We start from the raw sequence: 23,756 nt of genomic DNA on the forward strand, positions 1-23,756 counted from the left end.
CTTTGCCTCCCAAACAGACCCCCCTGACCCCAGGGATGACTAGACCTCTCCCAGTTGAGGATCCACCCTCTCTGTGACTGCTTCCTGTGACATGAGCTACTTGCACAACCTGAAGCCTTGGCCTTCTGGCTATAGTGAAATGTAAGAGAAGGTGGATATGAATAGCCAGTTCCTGTTGAAAAACAGAAAAAAAAAAAAAAAACCCAAGTAGCCTTGTCTGAATGCAGGCCCAGCGAGTGTCTGCACCCTTGCCGGTCAGCCTGAAGGACCCATGAACTGTATGTAATCTGTTTCAGTTGGGGGACACTAGACTCAGGGCCACAGAACAAGTGTGACGCTCCACAAAGGCCTCCAGCCTGCTCATCTGGGGACCAGATAGGAACATGATGGGCACAAGAGGGAAACACGAGCAAGGGCCAACCCTGCTTGCCAGCTGTGGCTGGGAGTTAGAATAGCTTTCTGGAATTTCTGCCAATGACTAACACTAGGATAATTTTTGATGGTGAATAGGTCTCAGAATGAGGCAGAACCTGAATTCTGAACTTCTTAGAACGAATGCGTGAGGAATCTGAGCTCCAGGCTCTCCCTAGCAGATGACTGGCTTGTCTTTCCGAGTCTGGCTGTCTCCAGCTCTGTGAACTGTGGTGAGTTCCTAATCGCTGGAAACGCTTTAACCTCGGGTTTTGAGATCATATGACACTACAGCAGAGCAGTGGTCATCATGTGGTCCGTGAGCTTGGTAAGCGCAGCTTCTGCTGTCTCATGGAGCTGGAGTGGTTGACAAGGAGGTGGCTCTTAGGGCAAACCAAGTGTTTTAAGGACTGGCAGCATCAAACAAATGGGGACCTGAGTCCCTACGGCCAGGGACAAGACGGCAATACGGACCTAAGGAAGACTAAGGGAGGAAATGGGAGATGGCAGGGGACTGAGCAGTGGGCAGCTGTGGAGATCCCACTACTTGGTTCCAGCCTCTCCCTGGGACAAACTAGACAGTACAAGCTGCTCCCCATTGACAGGCTGGATATGCACATCCGGGTAAACTAGAGAATGAAAGTAGAGAGAACCCTGACCAAGACTTCCCATACTCTAAGGTTGCTCTGAAGTCACCACTCAGACGCCTTCTCAAACACTAGGCGGAATTAGCTTATCAAACACTCCAACTCGTTTCTGTCAGGAGGCGTGGCCCCAGTTTCTCTTGGGACGGATGGTAATTTGCAAGAATTGACTGACCTATATTTAGTCTTGTTAGCAGAGCCTAAAGAAAAACAAAGTACCAAGTGTTTGGGGCTGTCTCCCTCCATTTACAGGTGCACAAGCAGCAGATTGTGGATACAGGTATCCAAGCAGTTGCTTACCCCAAGTCTAGCCAGGGACTGTCTGGTTAGGTAAGAGCAGATACTCCTATTGGATTGATCTGTGTGCTCACTGCCACCCACCCATGACCTTACAAAGTTTAAAGATGCTAAAAAGAATGCTTGTCAATCTCCATTCCCAGTGTGTGGGCCAACAGCTACGACTCATCAGGGATAAAGCTCTATCTGCTGCTTAGACCCATTCAGTATAGACTACACAAATATACACGGGATACCTTAAGAAAATCAATAGCTTTATTTTTCCTCAATACAAAGCACAATTACGGTAAACCATTCTACATTTCTTCAGTATAGACTACACAGATATACACGGGATTCCTTAAGAAAATCAATAGCTTTATTTTTCCTCAATACACAATTAGAAAATTAGTTTGAGAAGAGGTTTTGTGAAGTAAACTAGAGGAGTATGTACAAAATCAGAGATGTACACGACGGAAGCCTGGCTGCCTAAAGCCTGCCCATCAGAGGGGAGGCAAGGTCTGTGATGGTCTTGGAGTTCAGCTGAGGGATCGTGCTGATCTTCAGGAGTCTGCTGCTCGCATACTTGTTCTTGATAGCCTGCAGGCAGAAGTCAGTTGTGGTTAAGTACGTTTCAGGACCGCCCAGCATACCTAGTCTAACCCACAAGTGTGAAGGGCTATGGCTGCCATCTCCAGACAGCCTGATGATGCGCAATCCCCAGGCCTCTCCCTCAGAACACTCTGCACCAAGCTGTCTGCTCCACCCCTGCCGGTCATATAGACAGTAGGGGAAATAGTTTCAAGACCTGAGGAACAGGCCCTCTGGTGCTATCTGAGAGGTGAGGGCTCTGTCATGGGTAAGTGCCACTGGGACTGACAGCACAAACTGGAAAAAGGGGCTGGAGGGATGGTTCCACAGTTAAGAGCACTGGAGGCTCTTCAGGAGGACCCGGGTTCAATTCTCAGTGCCCACACCATCTATACCTCCACTCCTAGGGGATTAGACACACTCTTCTGGCCTCTACAGGCACCTGGCATGTATGTGTTATGCAGACAAAACACCCATACATGTTTTTTAAAAACGGAACTGAAGGCTGGGCAGTGGTGGCGCACACCTTTAATCCCAGCACGAGGGAGGAGGAGGAGGCAGGTGGATCTCTGTGAGTTCGAGGCCAGCCTGGTCTACAGAGCGACCCTGTCTTGAAAAAAAAAACAAGGGAATAAAGGTGTGTGGTAACTAGAACTTTGCAAATCCCAGCTACCGTCACACCAGAACTACGTGTCAGCATGATCATGCGGTAAGGACACAAACGCTTCATTCTTTGTCACTGGCCCCTTAGGGGGTCTTCTGGTATTCTGTGTCCCACAGGCACAGCACACCCCACCTCACCCATGTTTCACCCACATAGGCCTCTCTCCCTTCTCCATGTTTGTTCACTAGGAGCCTTTTCAAAAGGCCTGGATAGAGGCCTGAGTAACGGCAGCTGAGTGAGGCCACTAGAGGGGCCTCTCTTCCCGGACCGTGGCAAACAGCCCGCCCGCCCTGCCTGCCGTGTGCCTCCTGAGGATGCAGACACAGGGTGGGAAAACATGGACTGGCTGACCAGGCATTAAGCCTAGCTAGCCAAGGTTAACCAGTCAGTATATTTCACTCCTTAGAGACTGTAAGATCATGCTTGCTAGTACCACACTTCCACACGCACGGCCCAGAATGGAATGCTTTCCCAAGGTCAGGACAGCAGCACTTACAATGAACTTGGTGAGGTTTTCATTGACTTTCACCACGTTCTTGGCCATGTGCTGCATGACTTCCAGTACTTCACTCTCCATGTATCCTGTGTAATACTGCTGCTTTAAATTCTGAAACACGAGCAGAAGCCATGGAGGGTCAGCAAATGCCTCCTTCCTTTCAGGAGAACACACGCCACGTCTCCTGTGCAAAAGCTGTAAGGAGCTGGGCTGGTGATGCAGGCCTGTATCCCAGTGACTGTTCAGGGCTGACAGGACACCTTAGTGAAAACAGCTGGAGATACAGCTGTGACAGCATGTATGAGGGCTTGGGGTCAATCCCCAAATACGACTAAAATAAATTTAAAATAAAAAAAAAAAGCAGTGGGGAAATTCTTACCTTGTAAAACCCAGTCCAGCCTAACTGCTTCCCCAGCACCAAGCCATGCAGCATGGCTCTGTCCCCGAGACAGGGCTAGCTTAGGACAGTAAGAGGCTCTCAGCTCTGACAGACCAATTGCACAGGTCTGGAGGGCACTCCAAGGAACAAGCATACTTCCACCCCTTGCTGGGAAAAGGCAGAGTGAGACACATACACAAGAGTAGCGGCCCTCTTCCCAGAGCGGCGTCTGCCTCACAGCCAGGTCGGCAGTGCTGTGCTAAGTGTGAAGGCCCCGCCATGGCACCGTGAAAATTCAGACTTGAGAAGGAGCGGCATCAGTGAAGTACATGCCTTGCAAACACAGGGCTCCAAACGCAGCCTTCTCCCTTCAACTCACCCATTTCCCCTGGCCCAGCACCTTCTGGGACAGGCAGGAAGCGGCAGCTGCGACCTGAGAAGGGTGATAATGCACCATGTCATAGTCGATGAGTGTCAGCTCCATCAGATACTTGGCTAAAGTGTGTTGTTCGACATCGACCTAGGAAAGAGCAGCACACGAGTCTTCCACTCAGCCCACTTAACTCCCACACCATGAGGGGAAGCACCAGAAGCTCTCGAGAGAAGCTTCCTCTTAGATGTCTTGGGGTGAGGCTGAGCACAAGCCAACTTTCCCACAGAGACAGTGGCACTCACCTCCCCGGCTTTTGAGGCTCGCCTTAAGAAGTGGAGTGGCAAAGGCCGGCCCAACTCGAATTTCAGCTCTTTCAAAATCAGAGTCTCCATCTCTCGGATTTGGGAACTGGTGTAAGCGTTGTCTGTGATATAAACAAAGTCTTCGATATTTGGGGAAAACATCTCCTCGTATTTGGAAGCCAAGAGCAGAGCTGTGATCCCAACCAGCTGCAGCTTCTTCCGGCAGACTGGCTGAGCCTAATGGAAAACAAACACATCCGGAGTCACCATTGACCAGACTTGACGAGGGCTCTGGTGGATGGCGTGAAGAAAGCAAGCTCAGGCAGGACCCAGGAGACCTGAAAGGCGGCAGAAGAGCCGTCACTGAGCACAGCATCACTGAGCACACCGTCACTGAGCAGTAACTATTTGGGGCATAGTGATAAGACTCTAACACACTATCTCATTGAGTCCTCCCAGATGACCTGACAGCAGAGATTTGGGAATGGTCCTGAATGTCTGCACAGCCTTGACCTGTACCTGGTGTGGTCTGTACAGAGATAAACCACAGCAAAAAAGTGAGAACTCAATGGTGGGCTGAAATACCCCCTACTCCAAGTACACCCATTAACCACCTTGAAAAACCCCTTGTTAAAACAAACTGCAACACACACACACACACTGACACACACACAATCTCTCACCAGTGCTTCAGAGCTGGGGGAAAGCTCAGTGAACTAGCGTGGGGCTGCTGAGGTGGTCAGCAGTAAAGGCGTGGCAACTGTCAAACCTGGACCTGAACTCGCACTCCAGAACCCACAGGTGGACGGAGAGCATCAGCTCTTTCAGAGCTGGCCTCTCACCTCCACAGGGGCTGCACTAAGTGAGTTTCTTAAAACAAGAGGTGAGGAGGGGCAGGGTGGTGGTGGCGCACGTCTTTAATCCCAGCACTCAGGAGGCAGAGGCAGGCGAATCTCTGTGAGTTCGAGGCCAGCCTGGTCTACAGAGTGAGTTCCAGGACAACAGGGCTACACAGAGAAACCTCTCACTCAGCTCATTCTGAGATGAGGAATTGTTGACACTGAAGAGTGTCAGACATTGAAAATGGTGTGGGCGGGGCCTGACACCTTTGGCCTACTTCCCTATTTTAGTAACTGAAATTCTCTGGCATTTCAGCTAGGCTGCCAGTCTTGGCCTTCAGAGGAGGCCCAGCTCAGCTTTCCATTTCAGAAGCATCAACGTCATGTTCACAGGGCTGCCCTACCAGCACCACACCCCTGCAGCTGCACTCACCTGTAGGAACCGGTCCATGATGGCAATGCACATGTACAGCGTTTCCTGCAGAAGCCTAAACTTGGAATGGACTTGGACCAGCCAGTCCACCAGGATGGCACGCATGCGTCCATTTATATCTCTTCCATCTAAGAAGTGTGGGCTGATGGACTGCAAAACCTGTTGGTGCAATTCAAGAGTTTAACAAGGTGATGTCATTTCCTCCCCGCCCCCCTGCTGAAGTCCATGTTGCCAGTGCAACCCACACATAAAGGCCGCCCACCTCGAGCTGCCTGAGGTACTGGTAGATGTCCTTCACGTAGTCACTGCAGAGCTGAGGGTTTTCCCAGTCCTCGTTATCTATATCCTCGATCTTGCAGAGCAAAGCATCAGAGAAAGCTTGGCACAGGTTCTCTTCCTTCATGGAGACATCCTCAGGGACGGGAGAAGGCTCCTACACCAATAAGCGGAAGACTTGAATTACTGCCCTGCTGGAGAGCCTATGCCTGGCATCCTACACTCTTTATACAGGGGTGGCTTCTGTGCATTTAGCTAGCTTTGTTCACGCATTAGCTCTCACACAGAAGGTGCTCAATAATGAATGTGAGTGACCACTGGGGTCAGAGAACACTGGACCTGATGGCCCCTGGCAGCAACCTCGCCTGCAATCCTGTTTTCGTTCCTCCACTACTTCTAAATTTAGACCCTGGAGAGCAGAAGGCAGAAGGGCTTATTCCAGTCTGTGAATTAGCAGGAGACGACACAGGCTTAGCAGGGATGCGGCCTGTATCTTATGTACTTACACTGACAGGGTGCTGATTTGTAAACTCACACAAATTAAAAAGTCATGCGGTGCAAACAAATATTTTTCTTTTTCTCTTTCTTTTTTTTTTTTTTTTTTTTTGGTTTTTCAAGACATGGTTTCTCTGTGTAGTCCTGGCTGTCCTGGAACTCACTCTGTAGACCAGGCCTTGAACTCACAGAGATCCACCTGCCTCTGCCTCTGCCTCTGCCTCCCTTGTGTTGGGATTAAAGGCGTGCACCACCATCACCCAGCTCAAACAAATATTTCATAATGAAGTATAAACCATTATTTGAAAAAGAATAGGTGACCCTTTTCAAAGTGCCTAACAGGACTTATGTCTAGACCCTAAAAAATACATATTAAGGGAATAAAATACAAAACCAGAGCACAGCTCACGCAATCCAGCAGGCTTAAAAGCTGGATGTGCTAACTCAGGCCTGCAGTCTCAGCACTAGGGAGGCTGAGGCAGGAGGATAGCCATGAACTGGAACACAGCCTGAGCTATAGAGTTCTATGTTAACCACATTAGAGTGAGAAAATGATTAAAAAATAACAAAAAATTAAAACCACAAAGGTAATTTGAACTAAGTTGAAGATTAATAATTTCAAGTCTTAGCGTAGGAAACAAGGGGTGGGGGCTAAGGGAAGAGGCAGCTCAAAACATGCTCTGCCTCTTAAGGGCTATACGAAGGCCCAGACCAACAAAGGCTAAGCAGGTATGCCTGCCATTTATTCAGAATTTACCCACCTCAGAGAACTAGAGTGAATGAGGTGCAATGTCCTGGGGGAGAGTGAGCCCTTCCAAGGATTCCATCACTGTGAAGACATTTCACTAAGTGCTGCAGGCCCACTGTGCCATCCTCTACAGTGGCTGCTGCAGAGTTTAAATAAATAACCCGGGGGAGGTGCTTAGGCCAGCCTCAGCTACATGGTGGGAGCCTATCTCAAAACTGCAGTGGCAGTGGTTAATAGCAGTGCAAAATGAGAAGACGACAACATCAACAAAGATGGTGACGGCACTGCACCGCCTCACCTGTGTGACCTGAAAACCCAGGCCTCCCTCCCTCAGTACAGGGTGGAATGGTTATCAGAGGCCTCAGAGTACAGAGGGAGGGGCAGGGCTGGGAGAAGTGGTCAGTGGGGTCTGAGTCACGGCAGTCAGAGGTATGCTACTGCATAGCAGGGCAACCGTAGAGAGCGACCGTGCTGTTAGCCAAGGCTATACCATATTGAAAAGCTTCTTTGTGTTTTGTTTTTTTGAGACAGGATTTCTCTGAGTCACCCTGGCTGTCCTGGAACTCGATTTGTAGACCAGGCTGTCCTCGAACTCACAGAGATCCGCCTGGCTCTGCCTCCCGAGTGCTGGGATTAAAGGCGTGCGCCACCACCCCTTGCTAAAGCTTCTCCACTAAAGTACCCTGGCTCCCAGAGCTAGAGCAACTGGTTTTTCTAGTTTCCTGCTCTCCCCACTGACCCAGCATTCACCTTAGCTCTGCAGCTACCTTAGCAATGGCCAACTGCAGACAAAAGGGAAGAATTCTAGTCCCCTTTCCGCCCTACAACTACCCGGTCTTGTAAGCTGAAAGGATTCTGAGTCTTACAGCAGAGACCCCGCTGTAGGTCTGTTCCCAAATACAGCCTGTGCTGCTATTCCTTCCTTCAGAGCAACCTCACAATGTGCTGCACATTTCTCCAGAGCTCAGGGGAAGGACTCTGAACGTCTCAACAGTAAGAATGGTCCAGGAGATAAATTTGTCTTCATTTGTCTGTTGTGTGTGTGTATTTCAAAAGGTCACATGTTATTCAGGAATAAGTGTCATTTTTATGCATCAGTTAAAAAATTAAAAAAAAAATCATAAACATGAAAATTAAACATTAGTTAGTGTCAGCAACTCAACATTTTCCCTTAAAAATGAATTATTAAAAGTGTTTTTTTTTAAATGACAGAAGTAGTATGCAAATTAAGGCCTTCAAACTAGACTAACAAATAAGTCTATGGGTTGTCACGGACAATGGAAAGTCCAATCAGAAGCTGAGGATGTGCCAGCTGACTTAACTCAGGAGCCTTGTCTTGGGAGGGTGGAGGGCTCACTGGGGGCTGTCAGCAGGGGTGAGCGCAGGGAGCCCTGGGGTCCTGAGAGTGGTTCCCATGCTGCCTTGTTCCCTGTTTCTTTTCTCTGCCACAGGGTCTTGCTGTGAAGCACCAGGCCGTCCTGGCCCTTACAATCCCACTGCCTCAGCCTCAGGGCCAGGACTACAGGCCACAGCATCGTGCTCAGCAACAGAGGAGTGCAGCAGGGAGTTCTCCACAGTTCTCCACAAGAACTGCTCAACTCTAGACAGCTGACGACTTGGAGTGAACAAGCACACTGATACTCAGCAAGGCGGCAGTGGAGGCAGAACCTTGGCCATGACTGTCTTTAGAACGCAGCACCTGACACCAGGAGGCAGCAACCCGGAAGAGGCTTAGCTCCACGGACTCTCGACCACCCATTCCCCTGTTGCATAGATGTTCCTTGTGAACTGTATTCCTTTCATTTGAAAGACTGAGAGACCATGCTTCTCTTCCGTTCACTTGCAAGTTATCTTGCGTTCTTCCTCCTCCTTTCTGAGACAAGGTCTCATGTAGCCCAGGCTGACCTTGAACTCCATGACCTTAAACTGATCTTCCAGCCCTCCCCTCTCTGTGCTGGGCTCTATGGCACCACACACTGTTTCCATAATGCTGTGAATGGAGTGGACTTCCCAACCAAATTCTTAGCTTCCTGCTCTGCCTGGGCCCTATGAAACTTGCTTGCCCAATGCAGCAAATACCCTCCTTCCTTAAACTATTCAGTGTTTACCAAGGCCTTACAGCTCAGAAAAAAACACTGCCCCACCCCTCCAAAATGCTGTGTGAGAACGGCTGTGAATGCCTGAGTTAAGTCTCAGCCATCTCAGAAGCAGCTGCCTTGTCCACACAGCCAGAAGCTCCTCCTCCAGGTTTGCACAGCAAGGATTCTGGGAACATCTGTTTTCATGGACACAGGGATCAACAGCTTTCTAGGGAAGTTACTAGAAGCCCTATGCTCCAGTGGGGGTGTCCAGGGACTGTCTGTAAAGTGGCAGCACATAGGGCAGGTCACAGCCAGATCCAGGCTCTCCTGCCAAGGTGGGGCTCTTCTACCTGCACTGTGGACTTGACGGTCCCTTCGCTACTGTGATGCTGAAATCCGTGTGTCTGAGTGGAAGTAACTAGCTGCTCCTTAATCCCTGGTAACTTCTAACGTCAAAACATCCAGCACATCCTCTACCCATACAGTAGTATTTTAAAGACTGTTTTTAAGTTACATATGTACTACGTAAGTACCGTACTTGTGTGTGTGTGTGTGTGTGTGTGTGTGTGTGTGTGTGTGTGTGTCTGTGTCTGTGTCTGTGTCTGTGTCTGTGTCGGGGAGGGTCTGCACAAGAGTGCAGGTGCCCACTGAGGCCAGAAGAGGGCACTGTTTGAATCCCCGAAGCAGAAGTTATGTGAGCCACCCAACACAAGTGCTGGGAACCAAGTCCTGCAGTCCTCTGTAAGAGTAACATGTGCTCTTAATCACGAAGTCATCTCTCTAGTCCCTAGAGGTGACTTTACATGGACTCAGCTCTTGGCCCACGTTTTATCTGAAACAGGTGGCCTCAACTGTTAGGAAACAGAGAAAAGGCAGTCAGCCATGGAATAACGGAAGAGGGGAGCATTGAAGGTCACAGGAAGAAACAACTTCTTCTCGCTCTTCAATGTGGAGGACTGAACCCTGGGCCTCTTACATGCTAAGCACAGCTCCCACATCTGAACTACTAGCATCCTGACTGATAGATAGATGCCTTTCTTCTTTGCTTCAGTTTTATGGGAAAGTCTGATTATTTATTTATATATTTAAAGATAAAGCCAAATATCCTGGGCTGGCCTTGAACTCAGTAAGTAGCAAAGGAGGGCCTTGAACTTTGATCCTCCTACTAGGATTACAGATGACCACCCCCATGACTGCTTCATGCAGTGTTGGGCATTGAACCTAGGGCTTCATGTATGCTAGGCAAACACTCTCCCAACTGAGCTACATCTCCTGCCCCTGAAGCCTGAAATTCTTAAAGTCAATATTCAAAAATAAAACCACCATTAATATTTTACATAAATGCATGCTTTTAAGAGCAAATTTGAGCTGGGTGGTGGCGCACACCTTTAATCCCAGCACTTGGGAGGCAGAGGCAGGCAGATCTCTGAGTTCAAAGCCAGGTCTACAGAGTGAGTTCCAGGACAGCCAGGGCTACACAGAGAAACCCTGTCTTGAAACACCCCACCTCTCCCTAAAAGCAAATCTGATTTTATACAGTACATGGTGTTATAATCTGGTTTTGTCACTGAATGTGCCAAATACTTTGACATCTTTAAATGCTGTACTAATTTATATTTATGGCTACACAGTATCTCATTAAATCTATTGAATGAATGGATCTCCCAGTTAAGATCATTTCTGTCACATAGATATTCATTGGCCAGGCATGGTGGTGACACATGCCTATATTTCCAGCACTTGGGAGGCAGATACTCTGAGTTTGAGGTCAGCCTGAGCTACGTGAAAGACCCTGAAAGAGAAGGAAGGGGTGGGGGAGGGAGGAGAGAGATGGCTCCTGTGAGATGCTTCAGTGGGTAAAGACACTTGCTACCGCCCTAACCCTGCGACTCACATGGAGGAAATAGAAAAGCAACTCTGGAAAGTTGTCCTCTGACCTCCAAATGCGCACACACACACACACACACACACACACACACACACACAATATGCAACATTTTTAAAAAGTGAGGTGGGGGGGGCTGGAGAGATGGCTCAGTGGATAAAAGCACTGACTGTTCTTCCAGAGGTCCTGAGTTCAACTCCCAGCAACCACATGGTGGCTCACAACCATCTGTAATGAGGTCTAGTGCCCTCTTCTGGACTGCAGGCAAACATGCAGAAAGAACACTGTATACATAATAATAAAGAAATCTTTAAAAAAAAAAAAAAGTGTCGCTCAGTTGGTAGACATTTGCCTAGCATGCATGAGGTCCTAGGTTTGATCCTCAGCACCACAAAATGGGCATGGCAGTACTCATCGTGATCCCAGGACTTGCCAAGATAGAGGCAAGAGGATCAGAAGCTCAGGGTTACCCTAGGATACAGAGAGTTTGAAGCCAGCCTAGGCTACACGACATCTTGCATCAAAACAGACAGACAGACAGACAGACAGACAGACAGACACACACACACACACACACACACACACACACACACACACACAGAAGAGGGATAAAATCCAGACTCTAAGGCCTACGAATCCAACTGCAGCTTTCTTCCCACCCTTATCTCCTGCTTCCTCAGACAAGCCTCTGACTTAGTGCAGACCTGCATACTCCTTGACCAAAGGGTTATGTGTGATTCTATATAAGCCTACCGCATCTTTGCGCCATGATGTCGTTGCTGCCCTTAATCACTACAAAGGCACTGTCTTAGTTACTCCACTGTTGATGTGATAATACACCACAACCAAGGCAACTTACAGAAAAAAAAAAAAAAAAAAAAAAAAAACCCAACACTTAATTTGTATCTCCCATTTGCAGAGGGTTAGAGTCTATGACCATCATGTCATAGTCTATAACCATCAAGGAGCATGGCAACAGGCAGGCAAGCATGGTGCCGGAGTAGTTTACATCTTGGTCCACAAACACAAGGCAGAGAGAGCTAAATGGGAATGGTGTGAACCTCTGCAATCTTAAAGCCCACCCCCGGTGACGCACCTCCTTCGACAAGGTCACACCTCCCAATCCCCCCCAAACAGTTCCACCAACTGGGAACCAAGTATTCAAATATCTGAGCCTATGGGGGCAGTTCTCATTCAAACCCCCACAGGCTCCTCTGCCTGTCAAGTTTTTTCAGAATTACCACTGAAGCTGGGGAGAAGGCTCAGTTGGTAAAGCGCTTGTCCAAGTTTGATCCCCAGAATCCAAATCAGTATAAAAGCTAACAGTGGTGGCATGTGCTAGGGAGTCTGAGACACATCATTTTTTTTCTTTTTTTTTTTGGTTTTTTGAGACAGGGTTTCTCTGTGTAGCTTCGGAGCCTGTCCTGGATCTCTCTCTGTAGACCAGGCTGGCCTCAAACTCATAGAGACCTGCTTCTGCCTACCGAGTGCTGGGATTAAAGGCATGTGCCACCGCTGCCCGGATTGAGAGACACAAATCTTAGGGCCTCACTGCCCAGTCAGTATAGACTACTGGGTGAGCTCCTAGCTAGAGAGAGACCCTGTAAGAGAAAAAAAAAAGTCAGGCCTAAAATGATGGCACACGCCTTTAATCCCAGCACTCAAGAGGCAGAGGAAGGCAGATCTATGAAGTCCAATCCAGCTGGGGCTACATAGTGAGACCCTTTCTCAAAAAAAAAAAAAAAAAAAAAGGGTCCATGCTGCCACCTGAGGAATAGCATCTAAGACCTGCACACACACACACACACACCCTCTAAGGACCATAGCCCTGGGCTACTGAATCCCTTAGGACCTGGACCCTCCTTGAGGCGTCTTCCACAGACGGAGGCATTCCCCAGCCATCTGACACTGCACTTCCTGACGTCATTAGTGACACTCCCTAAGATTGCTAACTTTGTTTCAGGGAACATATGTCCCTCCTAGACATGCCTCCTGAGGCAAGACATCTCTACAACCTTAACACAACTGGATGTGTACAGTAAGTACTCAACCTAGGTATTTCTCCAATATGTCCGAAGTTTCACTTTGAAGTTTCAATCATACACCACCACCACCACCACCACCACGACCACCACCACCACCACCACCCACACACACACACACATACACACACACAGAATGAAAGTGTTTATTGCTGTATCTTGGCACTCGGACAATGTCTACCTCATAGTAATTATATAGGAGAGCATGCATACACTTGAACTTTATGGGAAATGGGTAAGCCACTGGGTCCCTTAGCATTCTAAGTCCAGCTGAGCTACTCAGTTATAGAGACCACCATTAATCAATGTAGAATTATGGGATTACCTTATTTTTATGTGAGTTTCAGACTTCAGAGTGGTGGGCTTCCAGTTGTAAGGAAGGTCATTCCTATTGTGTATTATTTTAATAAAACCCACCAGGTTGGGGGCTGGAGAGATGACTCGGCAGTTAAGAGCACTGGCTGCTCTTCCAGAGGTCCCAGTTTGTTCCCAGCAGCCACATGGCAGCTCACAACCATCTGTAACTCCAGTTACAGGGGATCCTATGTCTTCTTTTTGCCTTTCAGAGCACCAGACTCAAAAGTGGTACACAGACCTACATGCAGGCAAAACACCCACACTCGTAACACTAAAATGAAAGACCATGGAAGCATGCAGGTTAAGTCCAGGACCTCCTACCTTCGGAGCCAGTGTCTCCATCTGTACCGGTTTCACAGAGGCTGTAGGTTTCGGCTGTTTGTTGACATTGGTCACTTTGGCGGGCTGAACTAGTACTTTGGTGTTCTGAGGTTTCTATAAGGCAAAAGAACAGTGAGCCGGGCAAGACAACCAGCCAGCGCCACCCCTGTACAGCGTGACTCTCCACACCAGTGAGGCCACTGTACAGCGTGGCTCTCCGCACCAGTGAGGCCCCTGTACAGCGTGGCTCTCCGCACTAGCGCAGCCCGGGTACAGCGTGGCTCTCCGCACCAGCGCAGCCCCTGTAACGTGGCTCTCCACACCAGCGCGGCCACTGTACAGCGTGGCTCTCCGCACCAGCGCGGCCCCTGTACAGCGTGGCTCTCCGCACCAGCGCAGCCCCGGTACAGCGGCTCTCCGCACCAGTGCAGCCCCGGTACAGCGGCTCTCCGCATATATCACCCCTTCCTCATTACCTTCGCCACTTGGGTTGCTCTGGTTCTAACTTTATTTCCAATTTCTTCTAAAACTGCCCGCCGGATAGTCACATGGCTCTTAGCTTTAGGATTAACTCCTGTGTCAATAGTCTTCAAATCACTGGACACCTTAAAACAAAACAAAAACAAAAAACCACAACCGACAACAAATAAGCAAATAAACAAAAAAGGTTAAACACAGAGAAAATAAAAAATACCTACCTACCTAATGTCAGATGTCAGAGACTCCAATTCAGAACTGCTCTGGGAAATCTATTTATAGAGGGGACCGTGGGGCTGGAGATGGCTTTCAGCAGTTAAGAGCACTGGCTGCTCCTGCAGCGGATAACCCCAGCACCCACATGGCCGCTTACAAGTGCCCGTAACTCCAGTTCCAGGGGATCTGACGCCCTCTTCTGGCCCCTGAAAGTACTGCACATACATGGTACACTACTCATGCATATAAAACTGCTTCTTTTTTTTTTTTTTTAAGGAAAGGGGTACATTTTAGGAAATCTAAAAAAGGCTATTTGAAATATCACTCTAAAATTAAGCAAATCACCTACCTACCTTGCCTATAAAAAAAAAAAAGATCTCCCTACTGATCTCACGAATTGCAGTCTTTAAGAGATGTCAGATTCACACTTCAAAGATTATTTCTCATAAACACCTGTGTCTCTTGGTAAGTGATCCTTGTAGGTTAAGTCATTTGGTTAGAAACCCCCCTTCACAGAGTATATCCATAATGATAAAGAGCTTTGATACCAATAGTTAATAATAGGTCAGGTGGTTTAAAACTCCATGCCTCAGACCTGAAGTAGCTTTCATTACAATGTCAATCAAACAGGAAATGGCACCAGCAGAGACGGACCTTCAGAGACACAGCTTTCTATAGCAGACTCTCAAATTAAGGATATTTAGAATGAAAACAGGATGTGTAAAATCATTTTACCTCTCAAGTTTTGGGAGAGTTAGAATTGTATGAAAAAGAAAAATAACAGTGTCAGTTGACCATAATTGGCTTTTCCAGAACACAGTTAAAAAACAAGACTTGCTATTCATACCCCCAAGCTGAGTCTGTTGTAGAAGTAATAAATACTTCATGAGGAAAACCACTTAACTCTCTGAGAGTTAGGGGTCCCTAATTCTAAAATACCCCCCAACGGGGGAGGGGGGTGTTTAGGCTGACCTTTCAGGATAAGCCAGGCAAAACTGTAGTCCATCCCAACAGAAAGAGTTTAAGTATTAAGTAACTTAAAAGGACCAATTAGACAAAAATTGTGTGTGCATGCATGTTTGGTTTCCCAAGACAAGGTTCTCTCTGGCTGTCTGGAACTCACTTCTGTAGACTAGGCTGGCCTTGAACTCAAGAGATTCGCCTGCCTCTGCCTCCCAAGTGCTGGGATTAAAGGCGTGCAACACCACCACCCAGTCAAAATTTTTACTTGTTCGTGGGAGTTAGATCTACAAGGCTCAAACCCTGACTGTATGTTCATCATTGTTTAGGATTTCGATTCCCCAAGCCACGATGTTGAATATTTCTTGCCAGCACCCGCTGCTAATTTCAAAATGTGTTTGAAAGTTCAACGTCTTAGGAGTTAAAGCCGGTGATGAAGACTACTTTTAAATTCACGTGGAAGAGGCATTGGCAGCTTTTAACTAGCCAGGACAATGGCAGCCAGCTGGGTCAGGGCCCTCTAGTTTTCAACAAAGGGAAAACAGATCCAGGTACAATTCAAGCCCAAAAGCTAATAAGACTTTCACTGTCAGAAAACGAATTTGGACTTTCCCCCCACCATCTGCAACACTGGGATCCCAGTTTTGTACTTTTACTATTACACCTGGGTGGGTTTTTTGTTTTCATTGTGTTATTTTTGTTTTTTTTTAAGAGGACAAACCCACACTTTAATGAACGTGGCCTGGAAGGCAGTGTGCAGGCGCCAATGGGAAGTTCATATAAAGCAAACTGTGAAAAGCAGAGAAATGGTACCGGACGGCTTCCCGGTTCCTCCCGGTCCTCATCCCCAGCGCAGCGCAGCCCTGAGCAGTGAATGACAGGGATGGGGACCCCAGGCCCTTGCCTTTAGACAGCTCTGCCAGGGCCTCACCGGCAGCCTCCCGGGCCACCGGGCAGGCCGGGGAAGCACAGCCCGGGCGCACTCACCGTCGGGCGTCGGAGCAGCGCCATGAGGGCCGCGCTGGGCAGTGCGTACTCAGCGCAGCCACCGGGGTCCGCGGCGCCGTTGGGCGTCTCCGGGTCTCGCTGCTCCCCACTCTCGGCCCGGTCGGCGATTCAAATACCGCGCTGCTCGCGCCCCATTGGGCAGCCGCACGCACGGCGCGCGCTCCCCATTGGCTGGGCCGGAAGGCCTTTCTGCACACTGGTTGGCTGGCTTCTACTTGCTTGTCATAGCAACCAGCGAGGCCGCCGGGCTTTGTTGTTTCCTTGCCTACAGTTTTATTTTTAAATCCTAGTCTCTGAGATAAACAAAACAAGTTTTCCTCCCACTGGAAAAGCTAATCTGAATATTGGCCGAAGGGGGAAAAAAAAGGCTCACCTACGGACAGATGTCTTTAGACGTTTGTTCCGGGTGGGCATTAGTGGGCTCCAGGGAATATCCTGGAAATGCTACTTCTGACCTTGCTTCCTCTTCCGGAAACCTCTACTTGGTAGCTAGGTTTGGGTTGGTCTGGGGAATAGAGTCATCGGCTCCAGGTCGTTCAGGGCTACAAGAGGTTTGAGAATCAAATGTGTGCTACATTATGGTCTTTCTAAAACAACGGATCCCCAGCAGAGGTACAAATCAAACTAAAAGTGTTTGTCCCAGCACGCTGATACCAGATGGACTCAGAAGTGTTTGTCAAATGACAGTGTAATGTGTTCAAGGTTTGAACAAGACAAACAGAGTGTATCTCAAGTTGTGAACAGAGAGAGAAGAGGCCGAAGAACAGAATGTTACCCTGGAGAAAAGAAGGTGGTCAAGATAGAAAAAGAAGGCTGAGGTGGGGAGTCGTTGCTTAGTGGTATGATGCGTGTATAAAGCCCTGAAGATGTGTTCCCAGCATAGAGGAGAGAAAATCAAAACAACAGAAAATGGTCCAGTGCCCAAAGGCAGCAGAACAAAGTGAGGTCAGGCTCCCCACGACTCTGATGTTTTAGTTCAAGTCTCTTCGGCTTGGGAAATACAAACACTGTGGTTGGAGAGCCTTAAATAAGGCTGATCAGGATCGATCCTCCCCCTTTACCCAAATCCCTAGGTTGTAGCATATCTTGACATTTCCAATCTGAGTCTAAAGGCAGAAAGAACCAGTGTCCCTCCCACCTGGAAAACAGGCTGATGGAACTGTTCCTCACTCTAAATTACACGAGGATATGGCGAAATCCAAGGAGCAGAAAGAGCTATTTATATTCCATTAATTTCTTTCACTCAAATACCTGCTTCAGGAAACAAAGTTTTGTGGCTGCTGACTCTGGCCATCATCCTTGACATCACACATGTCACAAATAGGTTTGGAGAAGAAGTTTTGGTTTGGAGAAGAAAATGTGCTCAGCAGTTTGTACTATGGTGCATGCAATTCCAGCTACTTGGGAGGCTAAGGCAGGAGGATCCTTTAAGCTCATGATTTCAGCACCAGCTTAGCAATACAGTGAGACCCTCATCTCTGAATGAAAGGAGTCCTTTTAACAAAACATTGGGCTGTGCTTTAAATAACTGCGATGAACTTTACAGCAGGGTCTCACGCATCATAGGCTGATTTAGAACTTTCTATGTAGTTGAGGGTGACCTTGAATTTCTAATCCTCCTGCCTCTGCCTCCTGAGTGGGAGGGATTACAGGCATGCACCAACACACCTAGTTTACATGGCACTGACATGTCAGAATCCAGGGCTTTTGAGTGCTAGGGACTCTACCATCTGAGCTACATGGCCAACCTCTACTGTGTTAAAAGTGGCCAAATTGTGTTGGTCTGGGGTCTTCTACCTGCTCCCCACCACCGTCTGAGCTAGCCTTGATATTCTCTTGACACAGGATGACAGAATGGATATCCAGGCTTGTGTCTGAGGAGGCCTGGCAGTTTCAGGATTCCTGACCCATTGTGTAAAGAAGTCTAGTTATCCCTTGCTGGAGAGATGACAGTGAACACACAGTGAATCGTCAACTGTCGTCAACACCCCAATGAAAGCATCAGCTATCTAAGCTGGGCCGAACCGGACAATCCATTCCAGTAGCACTCCCAAGCTGAATGCAGCCACAGGAAACCACAATGAAAGATGAGCTAGACTCCATTAGCCCTACCCAAACTGAGCATCTGCGAGCAAATAAAAGTGCCTGAAACCACATTTTGCGGTTGTTTGCCACAAAGACCTAACAGATATACTTATCTAGGGTGTTTCTGTGACCTACAATAAGCCTTTTGTTGCTGGCCATCTATATGGTCTTGTCTTCTCATAGAGCCATGATTTTGCAAACATACACAGTGGTTGGGACATGGGCTCGCTTTAAAATCTGAATTCTCAATGTTGTCTTAGTACATGTTTTGAATGGACAAACTGAGTGCATTTGCCATTTCCAGATGTTTTACCATTTGAATGAGTCTTGAGGATATGTTTATCCATCAGGGATGCAAGAATCAGATGCAGCTGGGAACCCTCAGAAGTCCTGACACCAGCCAGCCAGAACGTTTATCTACAAAAGACAGTATGTCCAGAACAAGGTCTTGGCAAAAAAAACCTACATTTAAAACACTAGATAGAGAGAATGGCATGGCCCTGGCTAACAGGAAGCAACTGAACTGAGTGCCAAATGGTGACCTATAACCTCTCTACACACTCACACACACACCACCACTAGCACACACAAAACGTAATTTTATGGCAGAGGGCATCAATTCTTACCTTTGGCAATATCTGACTATAGCATAGCATTAAGTAGTGCCTCTTTATATTGCTGCTGTGATTGTGAGGTGAGAAGCAGAAGGCACATAGCCCAGAATCTTCTGTGACTCTAGGATCAAAGGAAGGTAACACCCTCTGAATGCCAGAGAGGATATTAATGCCCATTTAGCGACTAGTTGCTTAGACACAGGAGAAATGTTAGCAGCATCTCATGATACTGCTAAATGTTTGCTTTGAAAAGCCAAACATTTTGGGATTAAAGCAATAATTTATATTATCTTTTTAAGATTTTTTATTTTTAATCACTGTGTATTTGTATCTGTGTGTGTGTGTGATGTAGTGGAAAACTCCAGCATTTGAGAGGCAGAGGGCAGACAGATCTCTGAGTTTGAGGCCTGCCTGACCCGCATAATGAGTTCCAAGCCAGGACTTACATAGTGAGACCCTGTCTCCAAAAACAAACACACACACAAAAAAACTACACATAAATGAATCAGTGTCAATTATAAAATAAGTCAACAAGTATGTATTTAAATCACATATAATGTATGTGACAGAGAAATCTAAGCTTTTCTTATGTTCTGAAAAACACTAGAGGACTACATAGCATGGAATTCTCTCCATTTTAACTTTAAAAAAAAATGTGTGGCAGGGCAGTGGTGGTGCATGTCTTTAATTCTAGCACTCAGGAGGCAGAGGCAGGCAGATCTGAGTTAGAGGACAGCCTGGCCTAGAGCGAGTTCCAGGATAGCCAGGGCCGCACAGAAAAACCCTGTCTTGAAAAACCAAGTATGTATGTACATATGTGCAGGTGTGTACACGGGTACAGGTTCCTGCAGAGGTCAAAGGTGTCAGATCCCTCTGGAGCCTGCAAACTACCTGACGTGAGTGCTGGGAACTGAACTCGGGTCCTCTGGAAGAACAGTCTGCGCTCTTAACCGCTGAGTCACCTGTCCACACACACCCCTCCTTTTCACTTCTAGGTTCTCAACTCCTTGCATAGACTCAGGCTCTCTAATGGCACTCTTACATGCATCTGTTTACTTTTTGGCTTTTCCCCAGTGAGTGAGCAGACTTGGGTCACTGTTCCACTCTTTCCTGACCTTCTATAATATAGACTGGTAACCAAATGGTTTACAGTGTCAGGCATGGAACTCAGGATGCCTGGAGTTTGGAAATGTTTCCACACCAGGCTTCACTCTAGCTCACAAGTATACTGTTATCTCTATCACCCTCCATCAGCATGCATACTCTGTAGACACATGTTGATGATAGAATTGCTCTATGGTGACATAAAAGGCAAAACAATGAAAACAAGCACCAGATTATGCAAATATCAGTTAGGTGGATCTCATCTTAGCTTCAAGATGTCCAGTGTAAACCATTTTATCAACACTTAATTATGAAACACAAAGACAATAGAAATATAAGTTATTTATTAATCAATCCACTTACAAAGCAGGTGGCTTAATGCAAGCTTATTGACATCTTCACATATGATCCATGGGAACATGTCTTCCACATACAGACAGTGGTCTTACTGACTGGATGCATTTGCAATCTTGGGCATATTAAGCATATTTAAACAAATAAAATTAGGCTATCCTGTATATGAAAGTATCTTGATAATATGCATCCTGAAGTGGATTAAAACTTCCTCCAAAGGAGAAATGTTAGTATGTTAACTTGTACTCTATATTATGTTGTAAATCTTAACTACAGAAATTACAATTTGAAATCAGTGATCGACTCTTGGTAATGTCTGAAGTGGGCGTCTATAACCATAGCCAACAGTAGCCTGACAATATCATCTGTGCCTCACAGTATCTGCAGATTTACTGTTTTCAAGTTTAGAGAGAAATAAAACAAGAGACATGTAGATTCAGCTGACTTTATTTAAACTATAAAAAATCCCTTAAAAGTGAACCTGGGACCCTTAGAAGTTCTACGAATGCATAGATACCTGCCAATGACTGAATCCTAAATCCTGACTGAATGACTTTATAAAATTAATGTAAGCAGATATCTTCTTTATCCGTGCTTAGCAGACCTAACAAAATTCTACATGTCTTTTTCAATTTCCCTATCCTTTTTAAAATCTGCAAGTATATACAATCCAGCTAACTCAAATGAATATTTAGTGTTCGTCAAAGCTGTTTCACAGCAGCAAAAACTGGATTAGGGAATCAAGTTCCAAATGGCATAGAGAAAGATAAATAGGGTCAGAACAGCAGTCTAAACATACGGCATCAATAGCAACTCTATCTTGCACTGTGCTGGAAGAAAGGATACATCAAGAAAATTCCTACTGATCACGCTGGTCATGTGAGTACCACCTGCATCTGATTGACATGGGTTGCATTCTGTTCCCAGTATTAAGGGTGGTACTTAACTCAGAACTCCATATTGTAAATATACAGCAGCCATTTTGTCCTAATTTAATTAAGGAATGTCTTAATACACAATATTATCATTTTCTAGAGGATCTTTATACATTAAACTAAAGTACATGATTGATTAAATTAAAGGTTAGTAATGGATAAAAAAAATTCATAATTCTCAAGGTACTATGTAAAAAAACAAAAAGACCACAAAATACTACTTACTAAAGCAGCTAATCTTGCCTGCAAGTTTAGGGTCACAAGCCCATATATGTGCAAAGAAATGCAATACAAGGAATCATGCAAAAATACAGTAAAATGATACAGGAAGAAATGTCGAATCTAGGAAAAAAAAAAAACCAACACAAAGCTTTTATAAATACATCCAATCAACTGTGTACAGAAGTTGTAGGTCTAGCGGTAGCTGTACCATATAGCAGAGTCAGCACTCAGAGTTCAAGGCTTCCAGATCTGCGCAGCTAAGTCATGCCATCTTTGGTTGACTGCAGTACCAGGAAGGATGGGAATGAGGGACAGCAAGAGTTCTGAAACATGGTGTCAACTTTCACTTGGCAGCTGGGCCTCGATGTCCACTCTGCATATGGGGCACTTCTTATTGGTGATCAGCCATTGATCAACACACACTTGGTGGAAAAGGTGCATACATGGAAGGCGTCTATCATTGGGGATGAAAACAAACAGTAAAAATTAATTTCATGACAATTCTATGAGGCATTGATTTGCAAATGAATGATATAAAGTGTTCTGAAATAACTAAGCATCTTTATGTTAAACACACAAAGACTGGGGCTGGCAGGATGGCTCAGTGGGCAAAGTGATTACTATGTAAGCCTGACAACCTGAACTCAGATCCTCAGAAAGCACATAAAAAGCATCATGTGACGGGCATGTCACATCTGTAATCCAGGAAATGGGATGCAAACAAATTTCCCAGAAGCTACAGTCAGCTAGCCTGATGCATACAACAGTGAACTTTAAAAAGGGAGACGCTGTTTCAAAGGAGATTTCTGTTTCAAAGGTGAGGACCAACACTCTAGGTTGTCCTCTGACCTCTACATGTACACTGTGGCACTCAGACAGGCTCGAGTGTGCGTACGTACACACACACACACACACACACACACACACACACACACACACACACAAAATCCCCTATATTTTCTAAGAATTGTTCACTAAAAAATGGCGTTTTAGACAATATAATATGAGTTAACAAGATAGACAACTGACACGTCTATGGAGACAACATATATAAAACTCTGAGAACTGTCAAATCAAGAATCACGCTGGCAGTTACTCTAGCTTTGCCTTTAAGAGCTGCTATTCATATCCCCATAGCGTAACATTTCCCACAGATAATACCTACAAATGCTCTTTCCTTCTTGGACACGATCAGTAGTAACACCAGAGAGACTGACTCAATAGGTACATGCCTTCACTGCAAACAGAATGTCAAAAACAAAACAAAAAACCCCCACAGGGGCCACAGAGATAAATAGTGCTGGCTGCTGTTCCAGACAGCTACCATTAGATTCCCAGCACCCAGTTCCAGGGGAGCCAATGCCCTCTTCTGGCCTCCTTGAACACCTGCATGTACATGATGCACAAACTTATATGCAGGCAAAACACTCATACACATAAGAAAAGCAGTATTACATTTTTTAAGAACTTAGAAAAAACCCTTATCACTGTGAGTTTGAGGCCAGCCTGGTCTATAGAGTGAGTTCCAGGACAGCCAAAGCTGTTGTTACACAGGGAAACCCTGTCTCGAACCAAAAACAAAACAAACAAACAAACAAAAACCCAAAAAATGCTGTTTAGAAAAAAACCCTTATAACATCATGTACTAGACAATAATGTATCTTTTTCCTCTCTCAGCTACTAGTTGAAGAGGTATGATGAGCCAAGGAGTCTACAGATGGAGTTTCAGAATGGTCAGGGCTATACACAGAAATTCTATCTTGAAGAAAAACAAACAAAAAGGCTTGATGACGTTATCCTTAGGAACAGAAAAAATTATTACCCACAGCTGTTATGTTTGATATGACACTAAATTATTATTTTAAAAGTCAAGATGGTAACAAAACAATTACCTTAGCAATTATACAAAGAAATTGCCTTCAAATAATACTAGGTTAGGATGGTAACATTTGCTAAGTCACAAAAGTATGGTTATGCTGGGCACAGGGGCACATGCCTGTAATTCCAGCACTTGGTAGGCAGGGGCAATGGATATCTGTGAGTCTAAGGCCAGCCAGGGCTATATAGCAAGATCCTATCTCAGAAAACCAAACAGGGGAAAAAAAGTCTTGAAGACTGAGTACATACAGATGACCCTGACCCTATGTAATCTAGATTCCAAAACCCTC

At 46.3% G+C, this 23,756-nt stretch overlaps 2 protein-coding genes and 1 long non-coding RNA gene across 6 annotated transcripts in view; 1 reads left to right on the forward strand and 2 right to left on the reverse strand.

Moving 5' to 3' along the window:
- Window positions 1–1,688: 1,688 nt before the first annotated feature.
- Ccnb2 (cyclin B2) lies at window positions 1,689–16,396 on the reverse strand. Its single transcript, XM_059268195.1, has 9 exons — window positions 16,254–16,396; window positions 14,090–14,218; window positions 13,614–13,727; window positions 5,671–5,841; window positions 5,409–5,567; window positions 4,137–4,373; window positions 3,841–3,981; window positions 3,083–3,193; window positions 1,689–1,931 (listed from the first exon to the last, which is right to left on the reverse strand). The coding sequence occupies exons 1-9, from the start codon at window positions 16,275–16,277 to the stop codon at window positions 1,821–1,823; spliced, it is 1,197 nt and encodes a 398-aa protein (XP_059124178.1). The 5' UTR covers window positions 16,278–16,396; the 3' UTR covers window positions 1,689–1,820.
- A 66-nt stretch (window positions 16,397–16,462) lies between these two features.
- LOC131915167 (uncharacterized) lies at window positions 16,463–18,430 on the forward strand. The gene is made up of 2 exons (XR_009380278.1): window positions 16,463–17,092; window positions 18,120–18,430. It is a non-coding gene; the product is annotated as an uncharacterized LOC131915167 (long non-coding RNA).
- A 1,969-nt stretch (window positions 18,431–20,399) lies between these two features.
- Rnf111 (ring finger protein 111) overlaps window positions 20,400–23,756 on the reverse strand; it is an 80,637-nt gene continuing 77,280 nt past the window's right edge. For all 4 annotated transcript variants that reach the window (XM_059268198.1, XM_059268197.1, XM_059268200.1 and 1 more), the window contains exon 14: window positions 20,400–22,042. In XM_059268198.1, the coding sequence (XP_059124181.1) occupies window positions 21,925–22,042 (118 nt within the window). In that variant the 3' untranslated portion in view covers window positions 20,400–21,924. The remainder of the gene's footprint in view (window positions 22,043–23,756) is intronic.

This window comes from Peromyscus eremicus, chromosome 7, assembly GCF_949786415.1.
Source record: "Peromyscus eremicus chromosome 7, PerEre_H2_v1, whole genome shotgun sequence".
NCBI lineage: Eukaryota > Metazoa > Chordata > Mammalia > Rodentia > Cricetidae > Peromyscus > Peromyscus eremicus.